This window comes from Pogoniulus pusillus, chromosome 18 (genome assembly GCF_015220805.1).
Source record: "Pogoniulus pusillus isolate bPogPus1 chromosome 18, bPogPus1.pri, whole genome shotgun sequence".
NCBI classification, from domain to species: Eukaryota; Metazoa; Chordata; class Aves; order Piciformes; family Lybiidae; genus Pogoniulus; species Pogoniulus pusillus.
In genome coordinates, this window is record NC_087281.1 from 4,159,289 (window position 1) to 4,178,038 (window position 18,750).

At 43.7% G+C, this 18,750-nt stretch overlaps 1 protein-coding gene across 1 annotated transcript in view; it reads left to right on the plus strand.

The window, feature by feature from the left end:
• The window catches only part of UTRN (utrophin), a 481,902-nt gene that overhangs the window by 394,348 nt on the left and 68,804 nt on the right, over window positions 1-18,750 (plus strand). The window contains exons 58-61 of the mRNA XM_064158262.1: window positions 1,074-1,152; window positions 6,496-6,556; window positions 14,699-14,760; window positions 17,789-17,863. Of these exons, the coding sequence (XP_064014332.1) occupies window positions 1,074-1,152; window positions 6,496-6,556; window positions 14,699-14,760; window positions 17,789-17,863 (277 nt within the window). The remainder of the gene's footprint in view (window positions 1-1,073; window positions 1,153-6,495; window positions 6,557-14,698; window positions 14,761-17,788; window positions 17,864-18,750) is intronic.

Genomic DNA, 18,750 nt, shown 5'->3' on the forward strand with positions numbered 1-18,750 from the left:
AGACCTGAGAAAGACACAGGGTCCATTGCCTCTCTAGCTGGGGAGTAGTGGGACTTGAATTTTCAGAACCTGGTCTAGGCCTTTTGTGAGAGGCAAAATGTGTCAGTCACAGTATCACAGTATCACCAAGGTTGGAAGAGACCTCACAGATCATCAAGTCCAACCCTTTACCACAGAGCTCAAGGCCAGACCATGGCACCAAGTGCCACGTCCAGTCCTGCCTTGAACAGCTCCAGGGACGGCGACTCCACCACCTCCCCGGGCAGCCCATTCCAGTGTCCAATGACTCTCTCAGGGAAGAACTTTCTCCTCACCTCCAGCCTAAATTTCCCCTGGTGCAGCCTGAGGCTGTGTCCTCTTGTTCTGGTGCTGGCCACCTGAGAGAAGAGAGCAACCTCCTCCTGGCCACAACCACCCCTCAGGTAGTTGTAGACAGCAATAAGGTCTCCCCTGAGCCTCCTCTTCTCCAGGCTAACCAATCCCAGCTCCCTCAGCCTCTCCTCATAGGGCTGTGCTCAAGGCCTTCCCTTTCCTAATGTAATTTGGCAGTAATTTTTTGTTCATTTTTTATTTCTTAGTTGTTTGTTTTGGGGGTTGTTTTGTGGTTGTTTTTTGTTTGTATACCCTCTCAACTGAGCAGCCAAACTGCTGCTGGTTGTGCCTATGTAGTTTCAGTTAACTAACCAGAGGAGCATCAGGTCAACCAGCGAAGTGGTATCTTCTGAATGGTTCTCTGATGGAAAAGCAGCTATGACATCAGTAGAGTCAGACTAAGACCTGCTGACTATGGAACAACAGAAGGGGTGGGAGGAGGCTGGAAACATCACTGGTTGGCTATAGTCATTGTGAAACAACTATTGCTTGTTATTCATCTACACTACTCAACGGGAGAACACTGCAAGATATGAATGTGACTTTTAGCAAGCAAATAAGATAGCTTTGAGTATCTGGATGACAAATAAGTGTTATGACACACAGACCAATTTAACTAAAAATGAATGCAAGTGAGTGTTTTTATTATCATGGCCCTGGTGTTACAAAATAAATGCAATGTAAATCTTGTTTATGTGCAGGTGTCGGTAGAGGACCGCCTTAAACAGTTACACGAGGCACACCGAGATTTTGGACCTGCATCACAGCACTTTCTTTCCAGTAAGTTTTAATAGATGCATATGAGCTGTAACAGCTTGTTAAAACAGTGACTGCTCTTTATTCCAGGCTTCCTGTGGCTTGAGGTACAGGAAATTCCTTTTCCATGCTGCTATCTATCTCCCTGGTTTTGTAGGAGTGTTTTGTCTTCATAACTCTACTGACATTCTGCCTTTGGAAATCGTTGCAGTATCTCTCAAGTTGTGGTTGCCCCCCTGGATGCTTTATTCTTTGTCCTCCCTTTGCTACAAGGTTTGACCTGTGGGGTTGGTCTCTTCTGCCAGGCAAGCAGCAACAGAACAAGGGGACACAGTCTCAAGCTGTGCCAGGGGAGGTCTAGGCTGGATGTTAGGAGGAAGTTGGCCAGAGAGGGTGATTGGCATTGGAATGGGCTGCCCAGGGGGGTGGTGCAGTGGCCATCCCAGGAGGTGTTGAAGCAAAGCCTGACTGAGGCACTTAGTGCCATGGTCTAGTTGATTGGAGAGGGCTGGGTGCTAGGTTGGACTGGATGATGTTGAAGGTCTTTTCCAACCTGGCTGATTCTATGATTCTATGCTGATAAGGCAGTGCAGCCTCTTTGAATTGAAGAGAGCCTCCGGGAAAGTTGGGGAGGGATTGCTTACAAAGACATGTAGCAATAGGACAAGGAGCAATGGTTTTAAACTACAGAAGGGAAGATTTAGACTGGGCATTAGAAAGAAGGTATTTATATTTCTCCCTAACTCTAGCACAGAATCATAGAATCAACCAGGTTGGAAGAGACCTCTAAGATCATCCAGTCCAACCTAGCACCCAGCCCTCTCCAACCAACTAGACCATGGCACTAAGTGCCTCATCCAGGCTTTGACTGAACACCTCCAGGGACAGTGACTCCACCACCTCCCTGGGCAGCCCATTCCAATGCCAATCACTCTCTCTGACAACAACTTCCTCCTCACATCCAGCCTAGACCTCCCCTGGCACAACTTGAGACTGTGTCCCCTTCTTCTGTTGCTGCTTGCCTGGCACAAGAGCCCAACCCCCACCTGGCTACAGCCTCCCTTCAGGGAGTTGTAGACAGCAATGAGGTCTGCCCTGAGCCTCCTCTTCTGCAGGCTGCACACCCCCAGCTCCCTCAGCCTTTCCTCACAGGGCTGTGCTCCAGGCCCCCCACCAGCTTTGTTGCCCTTCTCTGGACATGTTCCAGTATCTCAACATCTCTCTTGAGGAGCATGCTGCAGCCTTGCTTAGGCCATGTTCTGCAGTTTTATGGGGGCATTGCTTTTTGTGTTATATATGAAAGTCAAGAAGGGAAAATTTCCAGAAAGCATGTTGGTAGATACCACAAACAGCCATAGCCAAATTATCAGTCCTGCAGAACTAAGTAGTATGCAGTATACCATTTAAATTAGTGGTTAAAAACAAAGAACCTTCTTGCCCACTCAAAAAAAGCTTTGAAAAAAACCAAACCAAGAACAACAGAAAACAACCAACCAAACCTTTTTAAAAGCTCGAGCTAGACAATGATAGAACTTAATACCTACAACATCATGTAAGGTCCATAAAATGAAAGTCAGAGACAGGAACTTCAAAAAGAAAGTAATAAAAGATACTAAATCTGGAAAAATGAAGGTTTCATCACGACATGTTGAATGAGTGTGCATTCTAAATCAGATTTTTCAAACCTTCTTAGAATGAGTTTTTATTGTGAGGAACAAGTAATGTAGTGGTCTTGAATGAAATAATCTCAAACTCCTAAAACTGAGATTATGATGGATATGTTTCCCTCAAATCTTTATTTCTAAAGCTGCACTCCAGAATTAGAGGGGAGGTTTTTATCTGTTTTCATTTTGCAGTGGATATTTTTAATTTACCTCACCTACCTGTTACTATTCCTCCAAATTGTATGAGTCTGCAGCTTGCCATTCCACCCTTGTTAAATGACCAGCTCACAGTTGTCATTTATAGAATCAGCCAGGTTGGAAGAGACCTCCAAGCTCATCCAATCTAGCCTAGCACCCAGCCTCAGCCAATCAACCAGACCATGGCACTAAGTGCCTCATTCACTCTTCTCTTGAACATCTCCAGGGACAGCACCTCCACCACCTCCCTGGGCAGCCCAGTTAATATTAAACTTGAATCCTAAAAGTTGTAACTAATAAAAACAAGGTTGATATTTCTACCTTGTTTTTTGCTATTAAATCTTGAATCTAACTTGAATCCCTCATAGTTAATATTAAACTTGAATCCTAAAAGTTGTAACTAATAAGGTTGATATTTCTACTTTTTTTTCCCCTATTGCATCTTGACTCTAACTTGAATCCTTAATAGTTAATATTAAACTTGAATCCTTAAAGTTGTAACTAATAAGGTTGATATTTCTACTTTTTTTTCCCCTATTGCATCTTGACTCTAACTTAAATCCTTAATAGTTAATATTAAACTTGAATCTTAAAAGTTGTAACTAATAAAAATAAGGTTGATATTTCTCACATGAATCCTAAAAGTTGTAACTTAACAAAAATAAGGTTGATATTTCTACCTATTTTTTCTCTATTGAATCTTGAATCTAACTTGAATCCCTAATAGTTAATCTTTAACTTGAATCCTAAAAGTTGTAACTAATAAAAACAAGGTTGATATTTCTACCTTTCTTTTTCCTATTGAGTCTTGAATCTAACTTCAATCCCTAATAGTTCATATTAAACTTGAATCCTATAAGTTGGAACTAATAAAAACAAGGTTGATATTTCTACCTTTCTTTTTCCTATTGAGTCTTGAATCTAACTTCAATCTCTAATAGTTCATATTTAACTTGAATCCTAGAAGTTGTCACTAATAAAAATAAGGTTGATATTTCTACCTTTCTTTTTCTTATTGAGTCTTGAATCTAATTTCAATCCCTAATAGTTAATATTAAACTTGAATCCTAAAAGTTGTAACTAACAAAAATAAAGTTGATATTTCTACCTTGATTTTTTTGCTAATGCATCTTGAATCTAACTTGAATCCCTAATAGTTAATATTAAACTTGAATCCTAAAGGTTGTAACTAACAAAAAAGAAGTTGATATTTCTAGCTTGTTTTTTTTTCTCTATTGCATCTTGAATCTAACTTGAATCCCTAATAGATAATATTAAACTTGAATCCTAAAAGTTATAACTAACAAAAATAAAGTTGATATTTCTACCTTGTTTTTATTGCTATTGCATCTTGAATCTAACTTGAATCCCTAATACATAATATTAAACTTGAATCCTAAAGGTTGTAACTAATAAAAATAAGGTTGATATTTCTAACTTGAATCCTAGAAGTTGTCACTAATAAAAATAAGGTTGATATTTCTACCTTTCTTATTCCTATTGAGTCTTGAATCTAACTTCAATCCCTAATAGTTAATATTAAACTTGAATCCTAAAGGTTGTGACTAACAAAAATAAAGTTGATATTTCTACCTTGGTTTTTTTGCTATTGCATCTTGAATCTAACTTGAATCCCTAATAGTTAATATTAAACTTGAATCCTAAAGGTTGTGACTAACAAAAATAAGGTTGATATTTCTACCTTGTTTTTATTGCTATTGCATCTTGAATCGAGCTTGAATCCCTAATAGTTAATATTAAACTTGAATCCTAAAGGTTGTAACTAACAAAAATGAAGTTGATATTTCTAGCTTGTTTTTTTTCTCTATTGCATCTTGAATCTAACTTGAATCCCTAATAGATAATATTAAACTTGAATCCTAAAAGTTGTAACTAACAAAAATAAAGTTGATATTTCTACCTTGTTTTTATTGCTATTGCATCTTGAATCTAACTTGAATCCCTAATACATAATATTAAACTTGAATCCTAAAGGTTGTAACTAATAAAAATAAGGTTGATATTTCTAACTTGAATCCTAGAAGTTGTCACTAATAAAAACAAGGTTGATATTTCTACCTTTCTTTTTCCTATTGAGTCTTGAATCTAACTTCAATCCCTAATAGTTAATATTAAACTTGAATCCTAAAGGTTGTAACTAACAAAAATAAGGTTGATATTTCTACCTTGGTTTTATTGCTAATGCATCTTGAATCTAACTTGAATCCCTAATAGTTAATATTAAACTTGAATCCTAAAGGTTGTAACTAACAAAAAAGAAGTTGATATTTCTAGCTTTTTTTCTCTATTGCATCTTGAATCTAACTTGAATCCCTAATAGATAATATTAAACTTGAATCCTAAAGGTTGTAACTAACAAAAAAGAAGTTGATATTTCTAGCTTGTTTTTTTTCTCTATTGCATCTTGAATCTAACTTGAATCCCTAATAGTTAATATTAAACTTGAATCCTAAAGGTTGTAACTAACAAAAATGAAGTTGATATTTCTAGCTTGTTTTTTTTCTCTATTGCATCTTGAATCTAACTTGAATCCCTAATAGATAATATTAAACTTGAATCCTAAAAGTTATAACTAACAAAAATAAAGTTGATATTTCTACCTTGTTTTTATTGCTATTGCATCTTGAATCTAACTTGAATCCCTAATACATAATATTAAACTTGAATCCTAAAGGTTGTAACTAATAAAAATAAGGTTGATATTTCTAACTTGAATCCTAGAAGTTGTCACTAATAAAAATAAGGTTGATATTTCTACCTTTCTTTTTCCTATTGAGTCTTGAATCTAACTTGAATCCCTAATAGTTAATATTAAACTTGAATCCTAAAGGTTGTAACTAACAAAAATAAGGTTGATATTTCTACCTTGGTTTTATTGCTGTTGCATCTTGAATCGAGCTTGAATCCCTAATAGTTAATATTAAACTTGAATCCTAAAGGTTGTAACTAATGAAAACAAGGTTGATATTTCTACCTTTCTTTTTCCTATTGAATCTTGACTCTAACTTGAATCCTTAATAGTTAATATTAAACTTGAATCCTAAAAGTTGTAAGTAATAACAATAAGGATGATATTTCTGCTTTTTATTGTTTCCCCCTATTGCAGAGCTGTAACTGTAGTAGTGGAAGCATTTCTTTTCAAAGCTTAAATTGATAATAATTCTTCAGAAGTAGGAAAACCTATTTTCCTCAGTGTCTCTATTTTCTCTGGGTGGTTAGCTCAGTCAGAATTTACTGTCCTTTGTTGCAGTTGAATCACCTCATTTGTTCCATTTCCATCTTAGCATCAAATATATGCCTAGAATCACCCTGATACATTGCCAGATGATTTTCCAATTACTGAAAGTTGTCTGGGAAGTTTCAGTTGTTCCCCTTTAATGTATTGTAACTGTTTTGATTGTGAAATAAATATGGTTGGATGATGATGATTGTTATTATTATTGACAGATGCTTTCTGATAAATGCCTTTTCTTTATTTCCTCAGCTTCAGTACAGTTTCCATGGCAAAGATCTGTTTCACATAACAAAGTGCCCTACTATATCAAGTAAGTTTGCTCTGTCTTTTTCCTTAAGCATAACTGCTATCACCATAATCAGACAGAGAAGTGTAGGTACTAAATAGTGACTAGAACTGCCATCAGTATTTCTCTGCACATTGGTATGCTGTGTGTGCTATATATTTTCATGTTTATTGCTTTGCATGCTGTAAAAATAAATCAGTGACAAACTCTAAGTAGAAATTACCCTCAAACAGATAGGTGATGGCAGAGATCACACAACAGTCACAGAACCATTTTGGTTGGAAGAGACCTCTGAGATCATTTGTAGAATCACAGAATCACCCAGGTTGGAAGAGACCTCCAAGCTCAGCCAGTCCAACCTATCCCCTAGCCCTATCCAGTCAACCAGACCATGACACTAAGTGCCTCAGCCAGTCCTTTCTTGAAGACCTTCAGGGACGGTGCCTCCACCACCTCCCTGGGCAGCCCATTCCAATGCCAATCACTCTCTCTGCCAACAACTTCCTCCTAAAATCCAGCCTAGACCTCACCCAGCACAGCTTGAGACTGTGTCCCCTTCTTCTGTTGCTGCTTGCCTGGCAGAAGAGCCCAACCCCACCTGGCTACTATGTCCCTTCAGGTAGTTGTAGACAGCAATGAGCTCTGCCCTGAGCCTCCTCTTCTGCAGGCTGCACACCCCCCAGCTCCCTCAACCTCTCCTCATAGGATTTGTGCTCCAGGCCCCTCACCAGCTTTGTCAGCCTCCTCTGGACACCTTCCAGCACCTCAACATCTCTCTTGAATTGAGGAGCCCAGAGCTGGGCACAGCACTCAAGGTGTGGCCTGAGCAGTGCTGAGTACAGGGGCAGAATAACCTCCCTTGTCCTGCTGGCCACACTGCTCCTGATGCAGGCCAGGATGCCATTGGCTCTCTTGGCCACCTGGGCACATTGCTGGCTCATCTTCAGCCTACTCTCTATCAGCACCCCCAGGTCCCTTTCCTCCTGGCTGCTTTCCAGCCACTCAGTCCCCAGCCTATAGCGCTGCTTGGGGTTGTTGTGGCCAAAGTGCAGAATCCTGCACTTGGCCTTGTTAAATAGAATCACAGAATCATAGAATCAACCAGTTTGGAAGAAACTGTTCCTGATGCAGGCCAGGATGCCTTTGGCTCTCTTGGCCACCTGGACACACTGCTGCCTCATCTGTCATTTTTTATGTGTTCTACTTGGAGCAGTTCTTAACCTGGGTTCTCTCACTGCATCAGCATTTATGTACTATTTGCCAATGCTTTATAGTAAGACATAGCAACTGAGAGCATAAACTTTTTACAAGAGAGAGAAAAATTTGAGAAGGTACAGTGTATAGTAAGTCAGACCCAGAGCAGTTCATTTTAGGCTGAAAAGAAATGAGTGCTAAAATGTTGTCAGTATGAATCTGAGAAAAAAAGAGAGAGTCTTTAAATCTATAGGATGACTGTGAATTGAACCCACAGATAATTCATTCTGAAAGCACATCAGTGAGGACTTTGTGCCATTGCCTATTTCTCTGTCAGAAATCTGAGGGCCACATTTTGTGCTTCAAATGATTTATGAGTCCTTGAGAGCTTTGAAAAGCAGGCAACAGTAAATCTGTGTTGATCAAACATCCTGTCATCATTCCTGAGGTGTGACAGTTGTTCTGGAGCTGTGAGAAGATCCTGGAGTTCTCTATACAAACATTTGTGCCTCTAATGAGAAGTTTTGCAGGAGATAACAGAAAGCTGTGACACACTGGAAGAGAGGTTCTCCTCTCAGCCCCAAGTGGAAGAGGAGAGGGCAGAGGTTGGCTGTGGAGGCACACTGACTGCCTAGGCTCAGCAGTGCAGTTAAAATGATCACACTTACACCAGTAATTAAGAATAAATACAGAGAGCAAGTGGGAAAACTACCCAAACCAGATAAGGGTAGGCTTAGATTAGGCATTCGGAAGAAGTTCTTTACTATGAGGGTGATGATACACTGGAACAGGTTGCCCAGAGAAGTTGTGCATGCCTCATCCCTTGAAGTGTTTAAGACCAGGCTAGATAAGAAATCTGGTCTAGTGGGAGCTGTCTCTCCCCATGGCAGAGGAGTTGGAACTAGATATTTTAAGGTCTCTTCCAACTCAAACCATTCCATGAATCTATACTCAAAACAGTCTTTTTTTTCTTATGGCAATTCACCTTCCTACTCAACCTGACTGGATCTGGTAGATGAAGTTGGGAGTATTTATCAGGTGTCTTGTGGGGAGAAATCTGTGGAGCTCAAAGGTATATTCAGAGTTGGAGGATAGAGAACAGAGTCAACAAATATTTTTCACATGGACATTTAATGTGCATTTCTCTTCTTCATAGTAATTCTCTTTTTTAGTTTCTGGAGGCTTCCCTTGCCCCACTTCAGCCAGATTCAAGTTTTGAGAAATGTCTTTTTTATCATGAAAGTCTCTTTCCAGTGTGTGCACTAGGTGTAATCCTGCAAGAATCAGAGAATCATAGAATCAGCCAGGTTGGAAGAGACCTCCAAGATCAGCCAGTCCAACCTAGCACCCAGCCCTAGACAATCAACCAGACCATGGCACTAAGTGCCTCAGCCAGGCTTTGCTTAAACACCTCCAGGGACGGTGCCTCCACCACCTCCCTGGGCAGCCCATTCCAATGCCAATCACTCTCTCTGACAACAACTTCCTCCTAACATCCAGCCCAGACCTCCCCTGGCACAACTTGAGGCTGTGTCCCCTTGTTCTGTTGCTGGATGCCTGTCAGAAGAGACCAACTCCACCTCACTACATCCTGCCTTTAGGTAGTTGTAGACAGCAATGAGCTCTGTCCTGAGCCTCTTCTCAGGCTGCTCCCTCAGCCTCTCCTCACAGGGCTGTGCTCCAGGCCCCTCACCAGCTTTGTTGCCCTTCTCTGGACACCTTCCAGTATCTCAACATCTCTCTTGAATTTTGGACCCCCAGAACTGGACACAGGTGCGGTACTCAAGAAGTTGTTCATTTTGAGGAATAAGGAAGAAAAACAGGAGAATGAGAAGAAGAAAAGTATGATTCAATGATTAGTGGCTGAAAAATGAGATGTAAAAAAAAAAAAAAAAAGGAATTCTGAAAGGGAAATAAATGCCAATAGGAATCAGACTCTTTGAATCCTGAAAAGAAAGAAAACCTCATAAACTTCTCTTAGGCAGCTATAAATTCATATCTTTGTTGTGATTGCTTTTTTGGTGAGTGTTCTTGAATGAGAAATGTAAAATATTCAGCAAGTGGCATCACTGCAGAGGATGATGTAGTTGTACCTCTAAGATGAGTATTTAAGAAAAATTACTACACTGCAGTTTTATTGCAGCACAAGAAAGGAGTTTAATAGGGAACCGCAGCTGTGAAGGCAGGAGGGAGCACTTTAGGTAGCAATGAGTCTGTAGGGAGAATGTCAAACTGATGCAAGAGTTCTGTATTTTCAGATGAACAGCATTTGTTCTGGTTGTTTTTTTTTTCCCTGATGCCAGAGGTAACTTACACCTCTATGTGTGTGTAAATGTGTCTCAGCAGAAGAGATCCTCCCATTAGAATGGGCTGCCCAGGGAGGTGGTGGAGGCACCATCCCTGGAGGTGTTCAAGAGAAGTCTGGCTGAGGCACTTAGTGCCATGGTCTGGTTGATTGGCTAGGGCTGGGTGCTAGGTTGGATTGGATGATCTTGGAGGTCTCTTCCAACCTGGTTGATTCTATGATACTATGATATGATCTAGTTGACTGGATAGGGCTGGGTGCTAGGTTGGATTGGATGATCTTGGAGGTCTCTTCCAACCTGGTTGATTCTATGATACTATGATATGATCTAGTTGAGTGTATAGGGCTGAATGCTAGGTTGGACTGGATGATCTTGGAGGTCTCTTCCAACCTGGTTGATTCTATGATACTATGATATGATCTAGTTGAGTGGATAGGGCTGGATGCTAGGTTGGACTGGATGATCTTGGAGGTCTCTTCAACCTGGTTGATTCTATGATTCTAATTAGTGTGCTGACACACCGTGGTGGCTTTAGAGCCCTTTGTTATTTCACTCCTCAATCTGTTTACTAAAGATTGGCATGACCACACTTTCTGAGGTTTATTTAATCAGGTAACAGAAGCATGGGAAGGTTGAGGAAACAGTGCCCCAATTCCTCTGCTCTGGGAGCTCAGAGGCAGTCTGGGTTTGGGTATTTTGGAAGGGAGTCGCTGTTCTGCTTGGCTGAAAGAAAGAATCATAGAATCAACCATGTTGGAAGAGACCTCCAAGCTCATCCAGTCCAACCTGTCCCCCAGCCCTAGCCAGTCAACCCAACCATGGCACTAAGTGCCTCATCCAGTCATTTCTTCATGGAGCCTGGGTTTACCAAGGTGTGTGCACCTTGAGCTGATGGCAGATATTTGGTTGAACTGAACTTACTTAGACAATTTAGCTTGTCTCTTTTCTCCTCTTGAATTGTTTTACTGTGCAAATCAAATTTGGTAAATGGCATTGCCTCTGTTGATGTGATTTTTAGTTCTTTCTGCCATCTGTTTGGGTTTGGGTTTTTTCTTAACAACAATTCATAGGAGGTTTTCTGTAGTTTGAGTCTTCCCTGTCAGGAACAGTGTGGCCAGCAGGACAAGGGAGGTTATTCTGCCCCTGGACTCAGCACTGGTCAGGTCCCACCTTAAGTGCTGTGTCCAGTTCTGGGCTCCTCAATTCAAGAGTTGAAGTACTGGAAGGTGTCCAGAGAAGGGCAATGAAACTGGTGAGGGGCCTGGAGCACAGCCCTGTGAGGAGAGGCTGAGGGAGCTGGGGGTTTGTTTAGCCTGGAGAAGAGGAGGGTCAGGGGTGACCTGATTGCTGTCTACGACTACCTGAAGGGAGGCTGTAGCCAGGTGCAGGTTGGTTTCCTCTGCCAGGCAAGCAGCAACAGAACAAGGGAACACAGTCGCAAGTTGTGAGATCTAGGCTGGATGTTAGGAGGAAGTTGTTGGCAGAGAGAGTGATTGGCATTGGAATGGGCTGCCCAGGGAGGTGGTGGAGTCACTGTGCCTGGAGGTGTTCAAGCAAAGCCTGGCTGAGGCACTCAGTGCTGTGGTCTGGTTGGTTGGACAGGGCTGGGTGCTGGGTTGGAGTGGATGATCTTGGAGATCTCTTCCAACCTGGTTGGTTCTATGATTCTGTCATAATAGAATTTAACCGATGAAAACCTCAAACTGTAAGATCTTGATGGTGGCATTTCTGACTGCTGTTCTTTCAGATCTAGTGTAAGTGCTCTTTAGCTGTGTACCTTTCAATGCTGTGAGTTATTAGGTATTTGTACTGTGCAGAAGAAACAAAAGGGGAATACAAAAGGGGTCACAGTGAGTTTAATGTCATGCAGGGCATATCTTGGTGTAATCATTAAACTGATCAATATCAAACTCCATAGTCACCCTGGTTACGTTTCACAACGTCTTTATAAACTGCAGATGTTGTTATGCCATTCAAGATTTGGCAAGGGCAGAGAGAGTTCTGCCTGCTGCTAATGCCTTAGTGATCAGTAAAGGTCCTGATTTCAGGTAATGTTTTGTGCAAATGGCTACAGCAGCAGAATCCAGTTTAGCATAGTACAAAGTGCTGTTTCAGTGTCCAGTGTCCATGATGATAAATTATTGAAGAGAATGATGAAACTATCTCTATTTTTTTCTTATACACAACAAGATGGAAGTGAAATAATTGATTTTTTTTCCCCCCACTACTCCATGGACAGGTTGAGGCTCCTGGAGATATACAAAGAAGTTCATTTCACAGAAAGACAGAGTGATAGGGGTTGGAAGGAACCTTTGGAGATTATCACAGTATCACAGTATCATCAGGGTTGGAAGAGACCTCATAGATCATCAAGTCCAACCCTTTACCACACAGCTCAAGGCCAGACCATGGCACCAAGTGCCACGTCCAGTCCTGCCTTGAACAGCTCCAGGGACAGCGACTCCACCACCTCCCCGGGCAGCCCATTCCAGTGTCCAATGACTCTCTCAGTGAAGAACTTTCTCCTCACCTCCAGCCTAAATCTCCCCTGGTGCAGCCTGAGGCTGTGTCCTCTTGTTCTGGTGCTGGCCACCTGAGAGAAGAGAGCAACCTCCTCCTGGCCACAACCTCCCCTCAGGTAGTTGTAGACAGCAATAAGGTCTCCCCTGACCCTCCTCAGGCAGGAGCAGGGAGGTCATTCTGCCCCTGTACTCTGCACTGGTTAGACCACACCTTGAGTGCTGTGTTCAGTTCTGGGCCCCCCAGTTTAGGAGGGACATTGAGATGCTTGAATGTGTCCAGAGAACGACGACGAGGCTGGGGAGAGGCCTTGAGCACAGCCCTACGAGGAGAGGCTGAGGGAGCTGGGATTGGTTAGCCTGGAGAAGAGGAGGCTCAGGGGAGACCTTATTGCTGTCTACAGCTACCTGAGGGGAGGTTGTGGCCAGGAGGAGGTTGCTCTCTTCTCTCAGGTGGCCAGCACCAGAACAAGAGGACACAGCCTCAGGCTGTGCCAGGGGAGATTTAGGCTGGAGGTGAGGAGAAAGTTCTTCCCTGAGAGAGTCATTGGACACTGGAATGGGCTGCCCGGGGAGGTGGTGGAGTCGCCGTCCCTGGAGCTGTTCAAGGCAGGACTGGACGTGGCACTTGGTGCCATGGTCTGGCCTTGAGCTCTGTGGTAAAGGGTTGGACTTGATGATCTGTGAGGTCTCTTCCAACCCTGATGATACTGTGATACTGTGATGTGGCCTCACCAGTGCTAAGGCCAGGGGGACAATCATTTCCTTGATCCTGCTGGTAGCACTGTTCCTGATATGGGCAGGATGCTGTTAATCTTGGCCATTGGTGCATACCACTGGCTCATGTTCAGCCAGCTATTGATCAACACTGTGATACTGTAACACCCTCAGATCATTCTCTACGAGGCAGCTTTCCAAACACTCCTCCCCAAATCTGTAGCCCTGTCGGGGGTTATTGTAGCCAAAGTGCAGAACCTGGCATTTAGCCTTATTGCAATGCACACAGTTGCCTTTGGCCCATTGATTAGTCTGTCTAGAACCCTCTGCAGAGCCTCCCTGCTCTCAAGTAGAACAATATTTCCACCCAGCTTGGTGTCATCAGCAAACTTAGAGAATCATAAAATCAGTCAAGGGTTGGAAGGGACCACAAGGATCATCTTGTTCCAAGCCTCCTGCTTGGAAGTGACATCCACAGCTTTTCCCTCATTGGCTAAGAAGGTGACTGCATTGTAAAGGGTAATCAGGTTGATCAAACCTGCCTTTCCTAAACCCTTGCTGGCTGCTGCAGCTGATAATCTGGTTGACCTGCAGGTACTACATGATGGTACTCAGGATTATCTGCTCTGTCAGCTGTCCCAGCATTGAAGTCAAGCTGACAGTCCTGTAGTTTCCCAGATCCTCCTTGCAGCCATTCTTGTGGCTGGGTGTCACACTGGCTAATTTCCAGTCTTTCTGGACCACCCTGTCCCACCAGGACTGAGAAGTGATGGAAAGTGACTTGCTGAGCACTTCTGCCAGATCTCTGAGAACTCCACTGGATTCCATCCAGTCCCGTAGACTTGTGTTACCTCTGTGGGGTGTAGCAGGTCATTAACCATCTCTTCCTGGATTATGGGGGGGATCACTCTGCTCCCAGCCTCTATCTTTTGTCTCAAGCAGCTGGATTCCCAGAGCACAACTGGCCCATTGGAATGGGCTGCCCAGAGAGGTGATGGAGTCACTGTCCCTGGAGGTGTTGAAGCAAAGCCTGGCTGAGGCACTTAGTGCCATGGTCTAGATGACTGGCTAGGGCTGGGTGCTAGGTTGGACTGGATGATCTTGGAGGTCTTTTCCAACCTGGTTGATTCTATGATTCTATGAATTGGAGATTTCAGCAAACCTGATGTGCTTTGACTTTCATAGTGGCATACTTGAAACTTCAGTGAATTGAAACAGCAGTGCTGAGCAGTAGGTTAAGCAATGCTGCCTATTGAATCTGTTCTGTCAGCATCAATAAGCATTGTTAAATATGATTGTCTAATTTTGGCTTAGAGTGCTGAAACTTTTCTTGTCACTTAAACACAGAAAAACAGAATGTCTTTGGCTTTTTGTTCTTTGAAGTGTCTATGCATGTGGCCTCAAACTTAGATTACCTCATTCCTTTGTAGTCATGAGACACAGACAACCTGTTGGGATCATCCTAAGATGACTGACCTCTTCCAGTCCTTAGGTGAGTACATTTCTTAAAATAAACCATGATGTGATGTTAACTCCATGAATAAAAGTTGCATGGGTGTATGCTTACCACATCAGAGTTGCCATGAATGGTCACAGAGTATTTCCCCTTTATGAGGAGACACAATTTGCATGAAACCACTGGCTTGATTACGTGATGTGTATTGCCTTTCAGTAACATTAATTCTGACCCACATGCTCTAATGCATTGCTTGATTGATTTCTTTTAAGGATACAAGGGATTGTCCAATGATGCAGTGTCTGCATGTCTTGGGGGCAGGGAACTAACTAATGTGGCCAAGTCAGGAATTATACAAATAGAATGATTTTATTTTCTTGAAGACCCCAGCCCCAAACTAGATACAGAGCCAGTGTAGGTTTATTTACAGATTCTAATTATCAAAGGATGTTATGGACAAGTTTAGAGCTTTAGGAAGTCAGGAAGTGGAAAAGGCTAAGCTATAAACACAGCTTTACCCCACTATCAATCAGGCTGAGCAGAGAGTTAAGGGAACAGCAGGCTTTACTCACAGAGGTGAGAGAGGTATTCAATGGTGATCCCTTGCTGGACTCCTCTGCTCTCAGCTGCCTCCTGATGCTGCAAGCAATATCCAACAGTCTGGATCCAGGCAGCAGCAACCTAAGGCGAGTGGCAAAGCTGCCAAACTCAGAAGTGTCTCTGGACACGACTGCCACAAGACAGGGATTCATGGAAGTGATGCTGCCTCAGCAGCAGAAGGGGAGAGCCAAACTGTTAGGGACTCCCCAGCTCAGAATGGCAGCCAGGAAGGTGGCTGCTGTGTGGTCTGAGAGTAGTCGAGTCCAGGTCCCACCAGCAACTCTCTGAAATGGACCCCAGAACTTGCCAAGCTTGCAAGTTTGCACAGAATGGTGCAAAAGTGGGGAGAACCACCCAAAGGCAGGGATTGTGTAAAACTGAGAGCCATGTGAATGGTAGGAGCTGTCCAAAAGCATGGATGGTGTAAAACTGAGAGCCAGGTGAAAGGTAGGAGCTGTCCAAAAGCAGGGACACTGTAAAACTGAGAGCCATGTGAAAGGCAGGAGCTGTCCAAAAGCAGGGATGCTGTAAAACTGAGAGCCAGGTGAAAGGTAGGAGCTGTCCAAAAGCAGGGACACTGTAAAACTGAGAGCCATGTGAAAGGCAGGAGCTGTCCAAAAGCAGGGATGCTGTAAAACTGAGAGCCAGGTGAAAGGTAGGAGCTGTCCAAAAGCAGGGACACTGTAAAACTGAGAGCCATGTGAAAGGCAGGAGCTGTCCAAAAGCAGGGATGCTGTAAAACTGAGAGCCAGGTGAAAGGTAGGAGCTGTCCAAAAGCAGGGACACTGTAAAACTGAGAGCCATGTGAAAGGCAGGAGCTGTCCAAAAGCAGGGATGCTGTAAAACTGAGAGCCAGGTGAAAGGTAGGAGCTGTCCAAAAGCAGAGATGGTGTAAAACTGAGAGCCAGGTGAAAGGTTCCTACACCATCCAAAAGTAGGGATGGTGTAAAACTGAGAGCCATGTGAAAGGCAGGAGCTGTCCAAAAGGGGTATTTTCTCATGGCAGGAACTTCTCCTGTCGGGAGCTCTGTCAAGGTGGGAACCCCTTCACACCTCCTCCCCTGCTCTATTGATGCTTTTCTAGACAAAGTGTCCATTTGCCATTTTATACTGGGCTCAAAAACCCAGCCAAGCACCAGCCTGATTCCAGCACAGGCTTCCACATGGGTCAGCACACCTGTGGAAAGGTCTCCTGCTGTTCCCCCTTCAAGCCTGCAGGGCAGAGACAGAAAGTCTTCTCCTCCCCATTGAAATCCGTGGCGGGGGGTGGGGAAGAAAGGAATTTGGAGTGCTCTGCATGTTTAAAGCAGGGTGCCTGGTCTGCAGGGAAGTAGTTTCTGTAATAAATCAGAGCAGTTCTGCTTTCAGTAAAGGCTAGACCATATTATGGCACACTTAACTTTCTAACATCCTCGTTTACTGAGGGATCTCCCTTAAGGGTGCAATATTAAGTGAGAGAAAATGTTACTGCTCTTCACAATACCTAAAACAGAGCTTAGAGCTGCCTGCCTGTCTCTTTCAAAGCACTGTTTAGAAAGTCATGGCATAGAAATCATAGCTTAAGAGCCCATTCTTTGTGACTTTTCCTGCTTTCTGTTTCCTCTTTGTTCACAGAATCAGTCAGGGTTGGAAGGGACCACAAGGATCAGCCAGTTCCAACTCCCCTGCCATGGGCAGGGGCACCCTACCCTAGAGCAGGCTGCACACAGCCTCAGCCAGCCTGGCCTTAAACACCTCCAGCCATGGGGCCTCAACCACCTCTCTGAGCAACCCAGTCCAGGCTCTCACCACTCTCATGCTCAACAACTTCCTCCTCACATCCTGCCTGCACCTATGCATCTCCAGCTTTGCTCCATTCCCCCTAGTCCAGTCATTCCCTGAGAGCCTAAGAAGTCCCTCCCCAGCTTTTTTGTAGGCCCCCTTCAGATCCTGGAAAGCCACAAGAAGGTCACCTTGGAGCCTCCTCTTCTGCAGACTGAACAGCCTTAACTCCTTCAGTCTGTCCTTATAGGAAAGCTGCTCCAGCCCTCTGAGCATCCTCCTGGCCCTTCTCTGGACACACTCCAGCATCTCCACATCCCTCTTGTAACAGGGGCTCCAGAACTGGATGCAGTACTCCAGAACTGCAGTACTTGTTTCTGGCGGAGTTAGACAAAATTTGAGAAGTACACTGAATTTAAGCACTTGCCTGGAAAACACCTAATGCTGGACAATATCTCTGTAAAAACTATTGTATGTTTCTTGGTTACATGTGCTAAGATAGTGCCAGGATTTCCTTTGTGCTAGTCCCTGAAGGCCTTAGACTGTGGGAGTCGGGAGGCTTTCGCTGCAGGTGGATTGGGCTGAGGTCCAAACTTTTTGGTTTGTTTATTTTTTCTAATAAAAGCTTGTCATTAAGTGCAGAGAGAGGAGGGATAGCAGAGTTGTTTTCAGGGCTACTGATGTTTCTCTTCTGCTGTTTCAGCTGACCTGAACAACGTGCGCTTCTCCGCCTACCGAACGGCCATCAAAATACGACGACTGCAGAAAGCACTGTGCTGTGAGTTTGGCCTTTCAGACAAACTGTTTCTCTGCAGGGCTTGGAGAAGAAAGGGTCAGCTAAAGTCTAACAGCATCAGTGTTTGACAAGGGACCAGATAAGCCCTTGAGATATTGTCAGAGAACATAATGGCAGGAAGAATTGCAAGCAATAGGGCATTATTGCAAACAAACAAAATGGGTTAGTGGAAAATGGGGTGCAGCAGGTAAGGAGGAATGATAGCTCCACTAAGAATGTTGTGAGAAGTGATAGGAAAGTAAATATTGGACCTCTTGACTATTGCATTCTACTCCTGAAAAAAGCTGCAAAATGTCAACTAAAAATCACAGGATATTAGGGGTTGGAAGGGACCCAAGGAGATCAAGTCCAACACTCAGGCCATGTGCAGGGACACCCTACCCTAGAGCAGGCTGCCCACAGCCTCAGCCAGCCTGGCCTTAAACACCTCCAGCCATGGGGCCTCAATCACCTCCCTGGGCAACCCACTCCAGCCTCTCACCACTCTCATACTCAACAACTTCCTCCTCATGTCCAGTCTGACCCTCCCCACCTCCAGCTTTGCTCCATTCCTCCTAGTCCTGTCACTTCCTGAGAGCCTAAGAAGTCCCTCCCCAGCTTTTTTGTAGCCCCCTTCAGATCCTGGAAGGCCACAAGAAGGTCACCTGGGAGCCTTCTTTTCTGCAGACTGAACAGTCCCAACTCTTTCAGTCTGTCACAGAATCACAGAATCTACCAGGTTGGAAGAGACTTCCAAGCTCATCCAGTCCAACCTAGCACCCAGCCCTAGCCAATCAACCAGACCATGGCACTAAGTGCCTCAGCCAGTCTTGTCTTGAACACCTCCAGGGATGGCAACTCCACCACCTGCCTGGGCAGCCCATTCCAAT